This window comes from Saccopteryx bilineata, chromosome 1 (assembly GCF_036850765.1).
Source record: "Saccopteryx bilineata isolate mSacBil1 chromosome 1, mSacBil1_pri_phased_curated, whole genome shotgun sequence".
Taxonomy (NCBI): Eukaryota; Metazoa; Chordata; class Mammalia; order Chiroptera; family Emballonuridae; genus Saccopteryx; species Saccopteryx bilineata.
Genome location: NC_089490.1, coordinates 390075626 through 390093238, shown reverse-complemented (window position 1 = coordinate 390093238; position 17613 = coordinate 390075626). Strand labels below are relative to the sequence as shown.

The window sequence follows — 17613 nt, the reverse complement described above, 5'->3', positions numbered from 1 at the left end:
CGGCACGCTGCCCCCCGCCCCCCGCCCCCAGCACGATCCCCACCTTTGCTGTAGTAGTGGGTCTGAGCGATCTCCAGGAGCCCGAAGATGCTGGCCATGCCGCCCAGGCCAGCGTGGGCATAGGACTGCTCCAGACTGAGCACCGTGCACTTGAGCAGGTCTAACATTCCCTTGTACACCTTTCGACTGATCTCCTGCAACAGTAACCCGGGGGCTAGAGTTGGCCAAACCGCCTTTGGCGTACCCCCACCCCCCTGCTTCCCGGTTGGCGCCCACGCCCACCCCCGAACACCGACCACGTCCGGGATGACGTCCTGCCGGGCATCGTCCTCCGACGGCACCGTGCGGTTCAGCTTGCTCAGGACGAAGACCCGCAGCTGCTCGCTCTCCAGCAGCCGCCGCACCTTCTTCATGTTGAGCCAGCCCACGCCCTGGCCGTCCAGCACGCTGTGCACCACCTCCTTCAGGAACTGCTGGTTCTCGCTGTGGGTGCCACACGCCGCTTCTGCAGTCAGCAGCTCCTCTGCAGAGCCACCCCCCTTCCGCCAGCCTCGGCGTCTGCCTCCAGGGGCCAAACACCGGGCCAGGTGTCCGAATGTCTGCGTCTTCTGCAACCCCCCATCTCTGCGGGGAGCCTGGTTCACCCAAGTACCCAACACTGCTGCCTCGCTCTCCTGGGTGCCAGGAGCTAGTACGGGTGCGTGGGGACCGAGCCGGAGCAGGGGCCCTGGCAAGGACTGATACCCAGCCGAGAGTTTCTCTCCCACTCCTGAGTGTCTGTAACGTTTGGTACGGGAATCACTACCTCTCTCCAAGAACTTGTAAAACAGCTCTGCCATGTGTTACCTAGAATTGCTGGACCGACCCTGGGGCGACGGCGGTTCCCTCTTCACTGTTGGACTGTGTTTAATGACAGACGACTTCTGGTCCACCAAGGCCCTCCTGTTTCCTACAGCCAGGAAGGAAGGGAGGAGAGCCGTCACCGCCGCAGCCCAGCAGCTCGGGTCAGCAGAGCCCCGGGGGGCTAGGTTCCACACCCGTTCCCCAGCAGGGCTGGGTGAGGTCAGCCCCAGGGCAGCACACAGGGGTGCAGACCAGCCACGGCAACATGGAGGAAGTGGGGGTGGAGGCTCAGACCACTCCACATGCACCAGCAGCACGCCCCAGGGGCAAGCACGGGCATCGCGGGGGCGAGGCACGGGCAAGGCAGGTCAGCGGGTGACGCTGCTTGCTCCAGGAGGAGGATGGCCCTCGGGCAGGCACAGGAGATGCTAGGAGAAAAAAGATCATGCACAGCTCACGGGCAAGACCCACCTTCACCACTCCCGGGGCCGGCTTCAGTAACAATCTCCATTAGAGTATTTAGCCCAAATACTGGGACACAAAATACATAATTAGTAGGCGTGCCACGATACCACAACCCCTACAACCCTCGATGGAGCGGTAAGTCAGGTAAGCCGAGCGTTCTCCCAAAGCTTAGTGCGCATAACCTGGGTTCTCGGGCACCTCCGAGCTGGAAGGCAAGTGACCAGGAGACAACCAAGGCTCTAGGAAAGACCATCCCTAAGACTGTGGCCTCTCAAAGCCAGGGGCCAGGTGAGTGACATAAGGAGCCTTTGGGAACTAAACAGGCACATGCATGGGAGAGGGACACTGTTCATGAAACATCTGGCACAGGGTCCAGAGGGCCTGCGGTGCGCAGAGGGGAGAGACCCGTCTGGCAGATGCTGTCATGGGAGGTGGGGTGGAGGCGTGAGGCTGAAGGTGGCGGGGTGACAGAGCAGCAGATGAGGGGAAGCGTCAGCATGCAATGAGAGCGCTCCAGCTGTCCGCTGCCGCTGGCCACCTTCCACCCCTAGCCCGCAAGCCACAGCAAAGTCACTCCTCAGTGCTCCTCACTGCCCTGCACCACTAGCTCCGGGGTCCTGTGCCCAGCCAGCTAGGTCCCCTGCCAAAAACACTCCTTAGGTTTCTGATATTTTTAATCACTGGGAAGAGATATCAGGTAAAAAAAAAAAAAATACACGGAGCTGCTTCTCTCCGTGCTTTCTACCACGATTAAATATTTCAGCGCAATATCCAGAGGACACAAAAGTTAGAGTAAATTCAGAAGAGTCCCTTGACTTGTCAGAGATGAAAATCAAATAAGATCTCAACGGCCCCCAGAAGCCAACCAATATCACCTGGCCCACTCGCAGGCCCTCCGTTGACATGAAGCCAAAGTAAGAGGTTTTTTGACTCTATAAACACTGCCAAACTCAAAACATAAAATAAACAAACAGTGCCAGGCTCTTCACAACAAGCCCCTGGTGGGGACTCTCTTTGGGATGGAGTTCGTCCCGAGTTCAGACTGTCGGAACCTGGCTGGTGACTGGTAGCGCTGGATCATCCCTACGTTACTTGCGTACCTCTGACAAAGTTTCCCCCGGGAGCAGCAGTAATCCCACAGTTGCCTTATCCTCAATGACATAACAGGGCCTCCTCTTTAGCTACAAAGAAGACAGTTTCCACCTGACACCCAGCAAGAGCCCGTGATGTGCAGTGAAAGCATGGAAAGCGACAGGGGAGGCGACAACCAGATCCAACGAGTCATCAGGCACGGGGCTCCTGACCAGCACTCGTAGGCTAAAATGTTTCTCAGAGCATCCTGGCTTGGCAAAAGCAGAGCTGCACTTACCTTTCAGACTGGGGAAGGGCGTGGTCTTCTCCCGGGCACCTTTGGTGGGCAGCGTGAGGTTGGAGAGACTGAAGCTTGTACTGTGGTTCCGATACAGGCTGCCTATCGAGGGGAGGGCATGAGAGCAATGAGTTAGGGGGATAGAGAATCAAAGCATTCCACTCTGATGACTAAGTCATCGTCGTCACCTTCCTTCTTTCCAAATGTAACCCCAGTGCCCCGACCTATCTTAGAAAGGGCCACGTCTAACTCAGGGCAAACAAAGGGGCCACCGCCAAGATTGCTCAGAACCCAGTAACAACTTGCTCTGACTGCCTCCCATGATAATATGCAAGTCTCTCATCTACGGTTAATTTGGCACAAAAGCCGGCAGTCAGTGAGCTTCTGGTCTAAAGTTGGTTCTGTCCCTTTCCAGCTTCTGAAAAAAAAAACCCAGTCACAATTGTCTCCTATGTTGGCCTTCTCTGGTCCCGAGTCTGTCTTCAACCTTTAACTGACACCACCCCTCATTTCTGGAAATATTCTCCATGCATAAAAGTCAACCTCATATAGATTTTAAAGCATGTTCAGGAAAAAGTCCTTCACCAGATAAAGAAGATACTAGATATCTAACAAGAGTATTTCCACAAAATACACATACAAGGGTATCCTTTTTAATAAAATATTGGTGGCCCTGGCTGGTTGGCTCAGTGGTAGAGTGTCGGCCTGGCGTGCAGGAGTCCTGGGTTCAATTCCCAGCCAGGGCACACAGGAGAAGCGCCCATCTGCTTCTCTTCTCTTCCCCCTCTCTTTCCTCTCTGTCTCTCTCTTCCCTTCCCGCAGCCAAGGCTCCATTGGAGCAAAGTTGGCCCCAGGCACTGAGGATGGCTCCATGGCCTCTGCCTCAGGTGCTAGAGTGGCTCTGGTTGCAACAGAGCAATGCCCCAGATGGGCAGAGCATCGCCCCCTGGTGGGTGTGCCAGGTGGATCCCGGTCGGGTACATGTGGGAGTCTGTCTGACTGCCTCCCCATTCCCAACTTCAGAAAAATACAAATAAATAAATAAATATATATATATATATATGTTATTTTTCAGTTGACCTACTATCTTACTTGACATAGACTGAAGCCTTCAGGTATAAAGATAATGATTAATCTGTCCCTGTACTTGACTGACCTCCCCTGAATACACCTTCCGGAGTATCACCGAGTGACCTGAACTGGGACTTGGTAACGCCAACCCAGGCCCAGAGCTGAAGTTCTGAGCGGCATCTGTCGCGGCCAGGCCCTCGCGGAGAGAAACAGGAGAGGCGAGAGAGCTGAGCACTTACTGGCGAAAGACATGATGCCGCCGAAGCCCTCGGTGCTGTTGTTGGAGACGGTGGAGGTGGGAGAGCTCGCCCGAGAGTCTGACTCTGCGTCCGAGTCGCTTGCCAGTTTCAAGCTGTTGGGCCGCAGCAGCTTTTGAGCCCTTGAATGCACAGTGGCACCTATGAGCCCCAGGCAGGGGACCCTAATCTTGCGCGTGTGGGCCTGAGGATACACTGCAGTCACCGTTCCCTTCCCACAATTCCTAAGTGCCCAGATCAAAGCATTGTCCTCGGGGGATGGCAGGACCACGCAGGCATCCCAACTTCTCAGACCTCCTGACTAACCCTCGCCCAGGCTCTGCTGCAATGAGGTCCTTCAGTCACCCAGCTACGAGGCGCCCCCAGGCTCTCACCGATGGCCGCTGCCATGTTGGCTGAATCGGGGAGTGTAACTTTCCCCCTGGTCATCATCATCTTCCTCAGGGGGGAAGCTATATTGAGGCTCGAAGTAGGGACTGTCACAGGCTCGCCGGTGCACTGGCCCCTCTCCAGGTTCTGCCTGACGCCTGTCCGCGTTCGATTTGCCAGTGCTGGGAGGCCCGGGAGGAAGGGGCTTGGAGGCGCCTACTGCTGCCTGGTTGTCCGTCTCTGCGGAGTCAGCAGGTTCCTACAGGCCACATTACATGGAAAGCAGTCACCTGGTGCCCAGTGATGCCTTCCCACATTCTCAGTTTGGCAGGGCCACGCCAAGCCTGTCCAATTCCTATCCTAAGGAACGTGAGAGAAAAGATCTCTGTGGCATCTCTGTTCTCTGTCCCCACAAACTACACAAGGGGGAATCTTAGCTAATCCCTGAACAAAGGCCAATGACCTTCTTCTGCGGTCAAAACTATCTTATAGGCTCCAAGCTATAGGACCTACGGAGAGGAGACAGGAAGACTGTGGAGAAAGTAGCAAATTAAAGAGCTTCATCCCAGCTTTCTTCATAGAGGTGAGGCCACTGCCAGCAGCCCACACCCAGCCCCCCAACAGGAGCTCACGTACGGAGCCGGCCCCATGGATGACGGTGCTGGGGCTACTGCTGGCGGTGGTGCTGGAGCTCGAGCGTGGCGGCAGGTTCTCCTGCGAGTTCTCGCTGTCAGGCCTGGGCTCCTCCGCGTCCTTCTGGCTCTGCAGCTCATCGATCTCCACCTCACTGGCGTCCCCCAGGGCCGCATGTGTCAGAGGATCCACATCTGCCAACACCCAAGGGCGGCAGGTGCAGACCACACCGTCCCAGAACCCCAAGCTGGCCCACGGCTGGCCAAGCCCCCCAAGGACACTTACTAGGAGTATCACCGTTGATGTCACACTTCATCATTTCACTAACGAAGTCACCAAGGGAGGAGTAAGAAGAGCTTGAGTCATCATAATCCATGCTATCACTGCCACTGCAGAAGGAGAACACACAAATCAAATAAGGCAGAAAGAAGGCCCTGGCCGGTTGGTTCAGTGGTAGAGCATTGACCTGGCGTGTGGATGTCCTGGGTTCAATTCCCAGTCAGTGCACACAGGAGGTGCACCCATCTGCTTCTCCACCACTCCCTCTCCCCTTCTCTCTCTCTCTCGTCCCCTTCTGCAGCTATAGCTCGATCGGAGCAAGTTGGCCCTGGGCATTGAGGATGGTGCCATGGCATCTGCCTCAGGTGCTAAGAAGAGCTTGGTTGCTGAGCAACGGAGCAACAGCCCAGATGGACAGAGCATCGCCCCCTAGTGGGTTTGCCGGGAGGATCCCAGTCCAGGCGCATGTGGGAGTCTGTTTCTCTGCCTCCTCTCCTCTCACTGAATAAAAAAACAAAAAACAAAAACAAGCGGGGGAAAAAAAAAGCAGAAAGAAGCTGAAGGGAAAAGAACCGGCCATCGGCCATCGGCACTAGGAAAAATGCAGAGGAGCACCCTTAATGTAAGGCCGGGGAACAAGATAAAATAAAGAAGCTAACACAAAACAAGCAACCAAAATATAATCTGCCTGACCAGGCAGTGGCGCAGTGGATAGCGCGTCGGACTGGGATGCGGAAGACCCAGGTTCGAGACCCCGAGGTCGCCAGCTTGAGCGCAGGCTAATCTGGTTTGAGCAAAGCTCACCAACTTGGACCCAAGGTCGCTGGCTCGAGCAAGGGGTTACTCTGTCTGCTGAAGGCCCATGGTCAAGGCACATATGAGAAAGCAATCAATAAACAACTAAGGTGTTGCACTGCGAAACAAAAAACTGATGATTGATGCTTCTCATCTCTCTCCATTCCTGTCTGTCTGTCCCTATCTATCCCTCTCTCTGACTCTCTGTCTCTGTAAAAACAAACAAACAAACAAAAAAACAGAATATAATCCAAGGCAGTGGTCCCCAAACTTTTTACACAGGGGGCCAGTTCACTGTCCCTCAGACCGTTGGAGGGCTGGACTATAAAAAAAACTATGAACAAATCCCTATGCACACTGCACATATCTTATTTTAAAGTAAAAAAAAAAAAACGGGAACAAATACAATATTTAAAATAAAGAACAAGTAAATTTAAATCAACAAACTGACCAGTTTGGGAACTATGGGCCTGCTTTTGGCTAATGAGATGGTCACTGTGCTCCTCTCACTGACCACCAATGAAAGAGGTGCCCCTTCCGGAAGTGCGGCGGGGGCCGGATAAATAGCCTCAGGGGGCTTCATGTGGCCCACGGGCCATAGTTTGCGGACCCCTGATCCAAGGTTTCAAATGCTGATGTGTAACTTCTGTGAGCTTTTGCCACTGTGTTACAGAGGGCTGGTGAAACCTCTCGGCCTTAGCGGACTGTTTTGCTGCCACCCAGGACCACTCACCTGTCATCGGTAGGGTCAGAGTCGGAGTCACGCTCCGGCGGCACACTCAGCGCCTCTGCCAGCTGGGAGTTGCTGTCATACACGCGGTAGTGGATGGGCTGCAGCTGATGAGCGTACCACTTCGGCTTGTCACCAATGAGGGCCGGGTCAAACATGTCTACCCAAAGAGGAAAAGGAACAGAATAAGCAACAGGAGGGGGGGGGAGCAGGTAAAATGTAAAAGCAAAGTAGAAAAGGAAAGCGCAGGGAAAAGCGAAGGGAAGAGCCATCAGAAGGGACAAAGGCCGAAGGCGGGGCAGCGCAGAGGGCAGGGGCACTCACTGTTGTGAATTCGCTGAAAGGCGTAGTTGGTAGGGTTAAGGATCCATTCCCCAAAGTACTCCACAGCCTGAGTCCTGGCCAGCTTCTCGGCAAAAGGAGTCTGCCGGGGACGCGAGGCTAGAAAGGAGCCGGCTTGGAAAGCGACCACCGGCCGAGGGAACAGGCGCAGGGTGCGCGTGTGCATCTGAAAGCCCTGCAGCACGTTGGGGGAGTTGAAGAAACGGACCATGGCCACTCTGGGGAAGAAAGGGAGGCGAGATAATCCGAGTTCCACGCCCAGCAGACTGACCATTCCTACAAGCCAAAGCCTCAGACCACCTCCCAAAGCCGCTGGCTCCATAGGCTTCTAACATCAAGCAGAGAGATTATTTTAAAGAAGTATCAGTCCTCTTCTTCATTCAAGGCTTAAAATGCCTTACTGTAGGGTGAACTATTTCTTCCCTTTGCTCTTACTAAGGTAGTACATACATATAACCCAATGTTACACATATTTTATATACAAGGAAACACTGGCTCAGGGAAGTAGTCTCTGTGTAAGGAGAGACGATTTAAGAGCTCGTGATTGTCTGATCAGCTTGGTCAGTACCTGGTTGCGACATCCACAGAATCCACGTCATTGCCATAGATGAGGGGGTTGAATTCAGTGGAAGGTGTGGACTGCAGGTCATTGGAAGGCCTTCCCAAAAGAAGGGGGATCTCCTGGCCCTCGTGGAATTTTTCCAGGTTGAGGATTGGCTGGGTGTTGAGACTCATGCTGGCCAGGGCCTGTGGAACAGCAAGAAATTCCTCACTGAAGGCAGAATCCTGGAGAGCTAGACAATCTCATCTCCTGGGAAAGAGCCTCCATCTTTGACATATAAGAATCCAAATATTTTAACCTTTAGAACTAAGGTGAATTACACAGATATTCGGCTCAAGGCAACTTGATCGAATTCAGGACAACAGTTTTCAAATTTACTTTAGCCGTGAAATCTTGTTTTTCAATTGAAATCTATGTGGAAATATAAACAATTGTAACTTCAGCTTCTTTGAAAGACATAAGGAAGCTAGAGCTTCATGTATCTGGTACTGGCAACCTAAACCAACCCCTGAGAGACTCCATGGGGCAGTTTGAAACCCCTGGTCTAGATCAGCGAGCTTCTTAAATGTTAATGAGCACAGATTTCAACTGGGGATACTGTTAAAATGCAGATTCCAGTTCAATAGGTCTGGGGTGATTCCGTACTGCTGCCAAGCCCAGGCGAGGCTAGTGCTGCTGGTCCGTGGACTCCACTTTGAGCAGCAGAGGTAGGAATACAGGATCAACAAGCCCTGTTCCTTAGCTCCTACAGACATTTAAAGTCCAATTCCGCACATTGACCTCTCTGTTTCATTAGCCATACTACAGCAATCATCAAGGATGAAAACACAGCACAGGAATACAGCTAAAGAGCTTTCTGAACTTGCAGCCTTCACTGGACTGCAGTAACAAGGCATCATATTACATCAGCAGAGGTGAAGCAAGTAAGAGGGATGATACAAAATGATCCATTTCAATCCAAGCAAGTATCATAGAGCAGTGGTTTTCAACTACCAGACCACAGATCAGACCAGTGGTTGATCCAGAGGTATTGCTAAGCAACTGAGACAACAACTGGAGACAGACTCCTGAAGACCCTTTGAAGGAGAGAAGGGATTCCTACAGAGACAGAGCTATCTACTGGTGGTCCTCTATCACACATACAGCAGCAGAGGGATGGGGCCTTGCCAGGTTTTACCTTCAGATACTGTGCTCAGCATGCAAGAGAAGAAGAAAGTTAATTAATGAAAAATGCATTTAAGGGATTATGCAAAGAAAGGAATTTTGGGAGAAAGGATTCTATAGGGACCTAGGGATCGATTTAAGAGGAAAACATTTAAAAAGCCAGATCGCCCTAACTCCCTCTTTACAAGACTGAGAGACAATCCAAGGCCATAAAAAATAGCAGAAGTGTCAAGAAACTGAAAGTAAAGGGTGGCAAGAAACTGAAAGTAAAGAGCCCTTTTCTACAGCGTGATAAGCATCAGAAGGTGGGAGGGTAGACGTTAATTAGAAGGAGTCTGAAAAGCCCTCTTTGAGATTCCCCCTGCTGCCCAGGAATGTGCTACACCCCCTCCTAAGCCCACCCAAGGTGACGACTGCTTACTGCTTACGGAAGTCTGAGAGGAAGCTGGCTCCCCACGCAGCTGTCTGCCTACAGCAGTCCTGCCTCAGCTCTGCTCCCTCCCTTTCTCCCTTCTTCACTTACCTGCTTCAAATGTTTCTTCAGCTCCAGTGATTCTGGTTCTGGCAGGACAGGTAGCACGTCTGCATTGGTGGGGGCAATCACCTGCACCAGAGAAGACCTTAGAATGACTGCTTAGTGTACAGATGACGTGTGATGGAATGGTACACCTGAGACCTCTGTAACTTTATTAACCCATGTCACCTCAATAAATCCAATTAAAAACCATTTCTTATATAAGGGTAAGTAAAAAGAACAGGTAGTTGTATTTACAATATTATCATATATACGTGACATGCCAACAGATATGAGCTACATACATACACATGCTTATGATATTCACACTCATCGAAAGGAAATATACCTAAATGTTATTGGCAGCTATCTCTAGATAATAAGATATGGTTTCTATTTACTTCTTTGCACTTCTTTGTATTTTTTAAAGTTTTTATAACGAACACATACAAGGGCTTCCTACTGAAGTTTGTATTCACACTACAGAACGTTCATACACATTTTTAAAAGTCTGTACTGAAAACTGCTTGTTGGCCTTTTGGCTAAGATCAAACGTAGTCGTCTGTTCTCATCAGTTTAATATCTGATACGTCCTTGATCTGAGGACCACGTATTAAATGGATGTTTGGAGCAGGGAGATGGGACAAGAGCTTGCTCCATTCAGGGAAGGTGCACCCCCTCGGGGCCAAGAAAAAAACATCTGTACTGAAAGACAGTTTCTTACTAGAAGGAAAGCCATTAGCTGATCTGCACCATGTGTGGCTATCCAGCAGCTGCACCTGCCCTGCTGCTCTGAGATGCGGGGAGCACTTAATTCTGGCGACACTAAATCGTGTAATTCTTTGAGTCCTAAAAAGGGTCTATTCAACCAACAAAATAAAAGCCAGGATTCATTTTAAAAAACGGCTCCAATGAGTCACACAGTAGACATCACCAAACAAATCAGGGCCTTCCTGGGAGTACTCTAGGAAAACAGGACACCACCCTGTTATAGACCCAACAATGCCTCAGCCAAGAACCTTACCCGATTGCTGTCCAGATCCACCAGCCACACGTCATCAGGCATTTTGAAGTCCAGTTTATAGAGGAAGAAGCTGGCAGGGACCCCGATGATGTACGGGGTGGGAGCCAAGAGCAGCTGTGGAAAGGATAGAGATGATAAGAAACAAAAACAAAACCCACTGTGATCACTTATCAAGTCAGGATTTTTCCAGATAAGAAGACATTTACTCTTCCAAAACCCTTAAGGGTAGATGTGTTTCAAAACTCAAATTTTTTCAGACTTTAGAAAAGTACTAGTGCATATATATGCTGTACATCGTGTAATACCTAGAGCGGCGTAGTCAGTAGCCTATAATCATTAACCGTGATAAATAAAAACCAGAAATAGCATAGGGCCTGACCAGGAGGTGGCGCAGTGGATAGAGCGTCGGACTGGGATGCAGAGGACTCAGGTTTGAGACCCCCAAGGTCACCAGCTTGAGCACGGGCTCATCTGGTTTGACCAAAAGCTCACCAGCTTCAACCCAATGTCGCTGGCTCGAGCAAGGGGTTACTCGGTCTGCTGAAGGCCCACGGTCAAGGCATATATGAGAAAGCAATCAATGAACAACTAAAGTGTTGCAATGCACAACGAAAAACTAATGATTGATGCTTCTCATCTCTCCGTTCCTGTCTGTCTATCCCTCTCTCTGACTCTCTCTCTGTCTCTGTAAAAAAAAAAAAGAAATAGCATAGGTTTTACCACCAGATCAGTCTAAATCAGGTCAGAGGCTGCAGATAAGTAAGCTGTGATAAGGGATTGCTGACCGGTACCAATTGACAGCTTCTTTGAGCAATGAGCCTCCTCCGCCAGAGCCAGACAGAGTTGGAACACAGAGCAGACAGAGACAGAAGGCAGGTCGAGACTCACCTGCTCTGCCGATGCCATGCAGGTGGGCAGCAGCGGGATAACCGGAAACATATACTCCAGGGGGTAGATCATCGCCACAAAAGCCATCACAGACATGGAGAGTGCGTTATAGTCTCGGGACTGTAGCACCACCTGCCACAGGTCAGAAGGGTCACTCGAGAGCATAAATAAGGTTTACGAGAAGACAGCTTCCAACACTACAACTGCGTCTGTTTCTCCATGCCTCTGGCCCCGGAGCTTCCTTCCCACAGTTACCAGTGCTCTGCTCCGCACCCTGCCTCCACCCCCCAACCCACGCCTGCAGTGGTCTTCCCTCAATTCACTCCCTGCGCTCCTAGTTCTTGCACCCCCTGTTCCAGGACCACTCTTTGGAAGAGAACTACTGATATTTCCAAAGAACTACGTCAGTATAGTTAAAGATCATTCACTGAGACCTAGCCGATAGCTCAGTTGGTTAAAACATCATCCCAAAGTGCAGAGGTGGCCAGTTCAATCCCCAGTCAGGGCACATACAGAAACAGATGAATGATCCTGCCTTTCTCTCTCTTCCTTCCTCTCTCACTGAAATCAATGAATAAAAATTAAAAAAAAAAAAAAAGATAATTCAACTCAGTGGCAGCCATCTGAATACATCCCACATGATACCTTAATTCAACCTACAACTACTGAGTTCTTGCTGTGTACCTGGCACCATATTACCTCCTAGAGATAAAAAGATGAAGAAGATGTAGTCCCTGCCCTCAAGGAGCTCACGGTCCAGCCTCCATCACATTTCACAGGTCTGGAAAGCTGGGCTTCTCACCTTGTGCTCCAGCAGAATGCAGGCCAGCACCTGAAGGCAGGCATCCACACCCAGCAGTTCCAAGGGGAGGTGCAGCGGGAAATCCACCAGCGTGAATCGAGAGGGGTCTGGAAGAGCAAAGGTCAGAGCTGGCTGGAGCTCCTGGGGCAGGACCTCGATGTCTACTCGCTTCTGCCCAGAGACGGGGACCGGGGAGCGCAGCAGTCGGTAGATCCAGGCCTCGATCTCTCGAAGGTCGTGCAGAAGGGCACTCGACTTCTCCTCCACTAGCAACGATCCGGTGAAGATGCGCCACATGGTGTCCCTGAGGAGTGGGGAGCAGGAAACAGACACGTAAGCACCAGGAGCTGACACCTCGCTGCAGTCCAACGTAATCATCGGGGGTATAACGACAGCAATTGGAAAAGCCCACACTTTGAGCTCAGCTAGGACCACAGGGCCCGCACAAGAGTGAGAACAAGTATGAAAATGTATGCGTGGCAGGACTCGTCCTGCTCACCATGAAACACCATATTCTTCAGCAGCGATCCCAACACACTTACGGTAGCAGGTCCAATTCAGGAGCAGTCCTTTGCTTAGTACGGACTGACATTATATGCTTACATAGGTCTGAAGGACCTCAGGCTTTAGAGAAACTTCCTGTGCCCCTCACAGACCAATGAAACCTTATCTCTTAAATGCTCCCCTTCAGCACCAGCGGCAAGCCGTACCTCTGTATGCCTCGAGGGATGCCCAGTTTCTTGCCTAGCAGCCGCTCACTGCAGCAGTCCACCAGACGTTTGAGGGTGTACAGACACTCTCGGAAGGTGGAGAAGAAGGGGTAGTGGCTGAGCACACACAGGGACGTCAGAGTACTGTTGCGGGAACGGCTCCCCGCCTTGGTCCGGCGTTTTACCCGAGGTGACTGGTTCACATCCGGGGTGGAGTCGGCGCTGGGAGGCTGCAGGGAGGAGCCACTCTCCGAGCTCTCGGTGCCCGCCTCTTCCGAAACGGAGGTGGCTCGGGGCCCTTCCTTCCCGCGGGACCCTGCCCCGGCTTCCCCCTTCTCTTTAGGCAGCCGCTTCTGGAAGGAACGGTAGAAGTTGACACAGATGCCATAGCGCGTGACTCCAGTGTCCTTCTCCGTGAGGGTGAAGACAAAAGAGGTGTCGTCCCGCAGGCTCATGCGCCGCTGCCGCACACTCAGACAGCCCTCCGGCTGGCAGAAGAACACCACATCCGGGGGCAGGGGGAACTCAGCGTGGTCCTCCAGCGGGTAGCGCCGCAGCAGCTCAGGAGTCTGGGCCACACTGTCACTGCTCGGGTGCCTGAAGCGGATGAAGACCGAGTCAGCAGCCCGAAGGGAGAGGGTGCTCTGTCAGGTTTTACCACGGTCAACAAGGAGAGTTCAAAATGCTATTTTGGATCAGATTACTAACTGCGGGACCTTGGAAAATATGGACGCTGCTTGCCACCTTTAGCTGGTAGCTCAAATGAGCCCTGCACTGTCATGAAGACACCTACCCTGAAATGGGAGAAAAAACTTCAACCATAAAATTACCACTCACACCTTTCCAAGGTGCATTAGCTCAAATGAATCACTAAAAGAGCATATGTAGGAAGAGAAAGAGCACAGTGTACTTTCCTTTTTTACAAAACAAGGAAATTGGCCCTGGCTGAGTAGCTGAGTTAGTTAGATCAGGGTTGGGAACCATTTTGGCTGAGAGAGCCATTAACGCCACATATTTTAAAATGTTATTCTGTGAGAGACATACAACGACCTGTGTACATTAGGCATTATCCAATAAAAATTTGGTGTGGTCCCGGAGGACAGCTGTGATTGGCTCCAGCCACCCGCAACCATGAACATGAGTGGTAGGAAATGAATGGATTGTAATACATGAGAATGTTTCATATTTTAACGTTATTATTATTTTTTATTAAAGATCTGTCTGCAAGCCAGATGCAGCCATCAAAAGAGCCACATCTGGCTCACAAGCCATAGGTTCCCGACCCCTGGGTTAGAGCATCATCCTAATACACTAAGGCTGCGGGTTCAATCCCTGGTCAGGGCATATACAAGGAACAATCAATGAATGCATAAGTAAGTGGAACAACAAATTAATGTTTCTGTCTCTCTCTCTCCAACCAAAAGAACAAAACAAAACAAACAAACAAGGAGTGCTCAATCTGGGAGCACACATACAAACAAACAACAGAACAAGGAAACCGGGGTATACAGAGTGCATTTGCTCCAGAACACAAAGATGCTAGTTAAGAGGAGTTTTGCTCCGTCTGTTCCTATAGGCCTCTGCTCCCTCAATCCACCTGAGGGCTGTTTTCACAAGTGGCAGCGATGCTCTTGTCAGAGTAAAATAATGAAGGAAGAATGAGACATGCAGATCAACATGGAAATGGAGAGGGAAATAATTTTGTGGCTATCTTAGAGGACAAGACAAAAATCAGTCTCTTGGTTACCTGGCGCCCACGATCACTAGATAGTCAAGTAACCGAGGACAGAATTTCTTCTTTTGCACCATGGTTCCAATTCATCGGCTCATCTCAGAGAGACCTCAAGGCACCAAGCAAGGAGTCAGCATTCCCAGGAGGAATTCTGTTATTATCTGAAAATCCAAGTCTAGTAGGAAAAAAGTACTGATAAGATCCACGGCTGTGGCCAGGGGACTCAACCCTGTTGGCTTCATCCCAGCCAGGGGCATAGGTCAGAAGGCCTCCCATTTTAGTACTAAAGATAGGAGAACCCGACACTTTTCCCAGCCTAGAGTTTGGTCTCGGCTTATGAGTTCACGGAGTCAAATAACAAAAAGGAGGATAAGTAATGGTTCATCTCTCCATCCCTACAAACCCAATTCTTTCTCAGCCTTGCCTCCGGGGCTCTGTTTCTGAAAAACAAACCCAGTTAGTCTAATCTGGACTCAATCATTATGATAACAAAAATTAAGTCACTTTCAGGACCGCTCCAGGGTGGATCAGGGTCAAACCAGACTCTCTAATCAGCATGAATCTGTACTTCTAGCTCTAGATGGAAACCTAATTATTCTCTGTTCCAATATTCTGCCTTCAGCTTGATGTGAAACTACCATATAGACTGTATAGTTGATTGCTCTCAGACAATAACTACAGCTGGCTACTCTACCCTGCACAACCTCAAATGAAGAATATTTATCTATGCCCCAGTTGCTTTATCCAAACCATTTTTTATCCCTCTTTAAGCAGAAAAGGGACCCAGTGGCTAAGGCTACTAGCTCTGCCCTTGGTGCTGAATCATAGTCTTTCTCCTCTATTTCAGTCCCAGGATTGGCATCAGTAATACAATACACACAGATGAGCCTTGTCTTTCTATATCTTACAAAGACTAGCAATTGGATGAAGAAATAACAGAACTTCTGCAAGGACAGGGAGAAGTGCTCAGAGGAATTTCTAAATCACAGTCCAAATATTAAGAAAAGCTTATAGGGTCATAATTATAATTTATTTCCTGTTGGGTCTCCATACACTTCTGTAATAAAATGCTTCACTCTACCTCAAGATTATTTCCACTGTTTCCAGAACTCCACCTCTGTGCTCTGCACATGGCTACACTAAGACCTTGTTCTCTGTCGCACACACAGACCCCCACTACACTACACTACACTACACACACACTCACACACCAGTCCCTTTTTTTGCTACTGCATGCACTCCCATACACACATACACACTTCCTGTATGCCCTATTTGATACAGATAATGAGTAGAAGTTCTATGCTTTTTCTCCCTTACTTAATAATAATAGAGACCTAATTGCAACACCTCTCAAATCCTCAAAACACTGCTCCCTCCTTTCCCTGGCTCCCAATAGAGAACCAGCAGGTAATAGGATTCAGTTTTATCTCCATAGTGACTATGGCGCCCCATACTATTTATAGCAGAGCCACAGCCCCACCCCTGCTTGGTGACCTCACAGTACTAGCAGCTGCTACTCCAGAGTTGACCAGGGCCCATAATAGTTCACTTTCCTTGACTCTGGACACACCTCTTTCGTTGACAGCACCTGCAAATTATTAGGCTATCTTCTCCCCATCTGTCTTTTGTTTGCAGTTTGTCCTAATTCTGGAGTTCGACAGAGTTATCTCCTTTCCACACAACCAAAGCCGAGTTCCCAAGCATGCCATATACTCCTTTCTAGGCATCACTGTCACCCAGAAAGTCCTCTGGTTCTCTCCTCTGCTCTGGAGCCAGGAGCATACTGCGGAAGTGGAGGGACACTGTTACAGAGCTGAATCGAGCTCCTCCCAACGAGAATGAGGCCAGAGAAACACAGAAACTAAATGGGAGATGGGGAAAAGCATAATTCGTTCTATGAAGAATTATGTGGATAATGCCTAGGATGAAAGCCAAAGGACAGTAAGTCTTCACTTAATGCCATCAGGTTTGAAAATGATAGATAACAAAACCAACTTTGCCATAGATTAATTGACAAAAACAAAAGTTAAGGTCTTACAGCATCTCATCAATGTTATAACTAAACAATGTTGAACAAAATGACATTATTTGAGGATCTGCTGTATCTTAAACTAAAACAGAATTTACAGGACCAGAGCTCAGGGCTAAGCCTTGAAGTCTATATTTACATTGAAAACCTGAAATCCTCACACCTGAAGGATCTTCTATTAACATATTAGGCATCAGGCTTCTAGCCTTGGTGGGATCCCACCCCCTCTCCACTGAGAATCATTTGCTAAAAATCAGTCATTTTCAGGATCTACAACGCTCATCTCCCTCCAGAGCCACAAGGACCCTGAAATTTAGTGACCATTCCAAGTACTATCAATAGGATAGATTTTTAGACACAATTACTATCTCATCAAAAGCCACTGCCTTTGGTTATTCGGATTGCAGAGCTAACAAAGGTTTTTCTTCTCATTCTTGATCCTCCTCACAAATCCTCTAACACCACTTGTAAGTTACACTCTCTTCATATCCACCCAAGCTCAGACTCAGCTTCTTGCCTCAACCGTATTTACTAACATGGAGCCCCTGGTTCTTAGGTTCCACATTCCAGAGGCATCAAGCTCAAAATGCATACCTAGCTGCTAGAAGTCCTACATCACCATCCACTCCATCCAGACGCAGACTTAGAACCCACAGACCTTTCTTGAAGTCACTGATGTCTTTTCAGCCTACAAGAGGCCACATTAACCAACCCTTTGGATTCGTCCCTTTTTCTGAGCAGGATGTCACAGTAAAACCACAGGAACCGGAGAGCGATATGACATCTTTGCTGACGTGAGCACAAGAGGCTCTCTCACCTCCTCCCTCCCCTCCCCCCCCCAGGCAGTGACCTTGCAAGCACAGCAACACAGACTGGTCCAGCATGGGGGAGAACACAGAGCAATGAGGCAGGCAATAGGCAGGCTTGGGGAGGAGGGGAAGGCAGGAAAAGGAGGAAGAATTTAGAGATGCACGAGGATGGGGAGGGAAGCAGTTGCAGGAAAGATTAAACGTTACCCCCACTCTCTAACAG

At 49.9% G+C, this 17613-nt stretch overlaps 1 protein-coding gene and 1 pseudogene across 37 annotated transcripts in view; one reads left to right on the top strand and one right to left on the bottom strand.

The window, feature by feature from the left end:
- The window catches only part of MADD (MAP kinase activating death domain), a 43572-nt gene that overhangs the window by 24856 nt on the left and 1103 nt on the right, over nt 1–17613 (bottom strand). For 18 of the 37 annotated variants that reach the window (XM_066251466.1, XM_066251463.1, XM_066251487.1 and 15 more), the window contains exons 2-19: nt 14565–14724; nt 12818–13414; nt 12108–12411; nt 11306–11437; nt 10418–10531; nt 9403–9483; nt 7722–7900; nt 7136–7371; nt 6815–6971; nt 5293–5396; nt 5011–5201; nt 4380–4633; nt 3988–4127; nt 2678–2779; nt 1315–1374; nt 847–949; nt 297–483; nt 44–194 (exon numbers count right to left, since the gene is read on the bottom strand). In XM_066251466.1, the coding sequence (XP_066107563.1) occupies nt 44–194; nt 297–483; nt 847–949; nt 1315–1374; nt 2678–2779; nt 3988–4127; nt 4380–4633; nt 5011–5201; nt 5293–5396; nt 6815–6971; nt 7136–7371; nt 7722–7900; nt 9403–9483; nt 10418–10531; nt 11306–11437; nt 12108–12411; nt 12818–13414; nt 14565–14626 (3154 nt within the window). In that variant the 5' untranslated portion in view covers nt 14627–14724. Of the gene's footprint in view, nt 1–43; nt 195–296; nt 484–846; nt 950–1314; nt 1375–2677; nt 2780–3987; nt 4128–4379; nt 4634–5010; nt 5202–5292; nt 5397–6814; nt 6972–7135; nt 7372–7721; nt 7901–9402; nt 9484–10417; nt 10532–11305; nt 11438–12107; nt 12412–12817; nt 13415–14564; nt 14725–17175; nt 17310–17613 lie in introns of those variants that run through there. The other 19 variants (XM_066251473.1, XM_066251492.1, XM_066251475.1 and 16 more) reach the window with 4 other exon arrangements.
- LOC136321439 (U2 spliceosomal RNA) lies at nt 9916–10073 on the top strand (annotated as a pseudogene).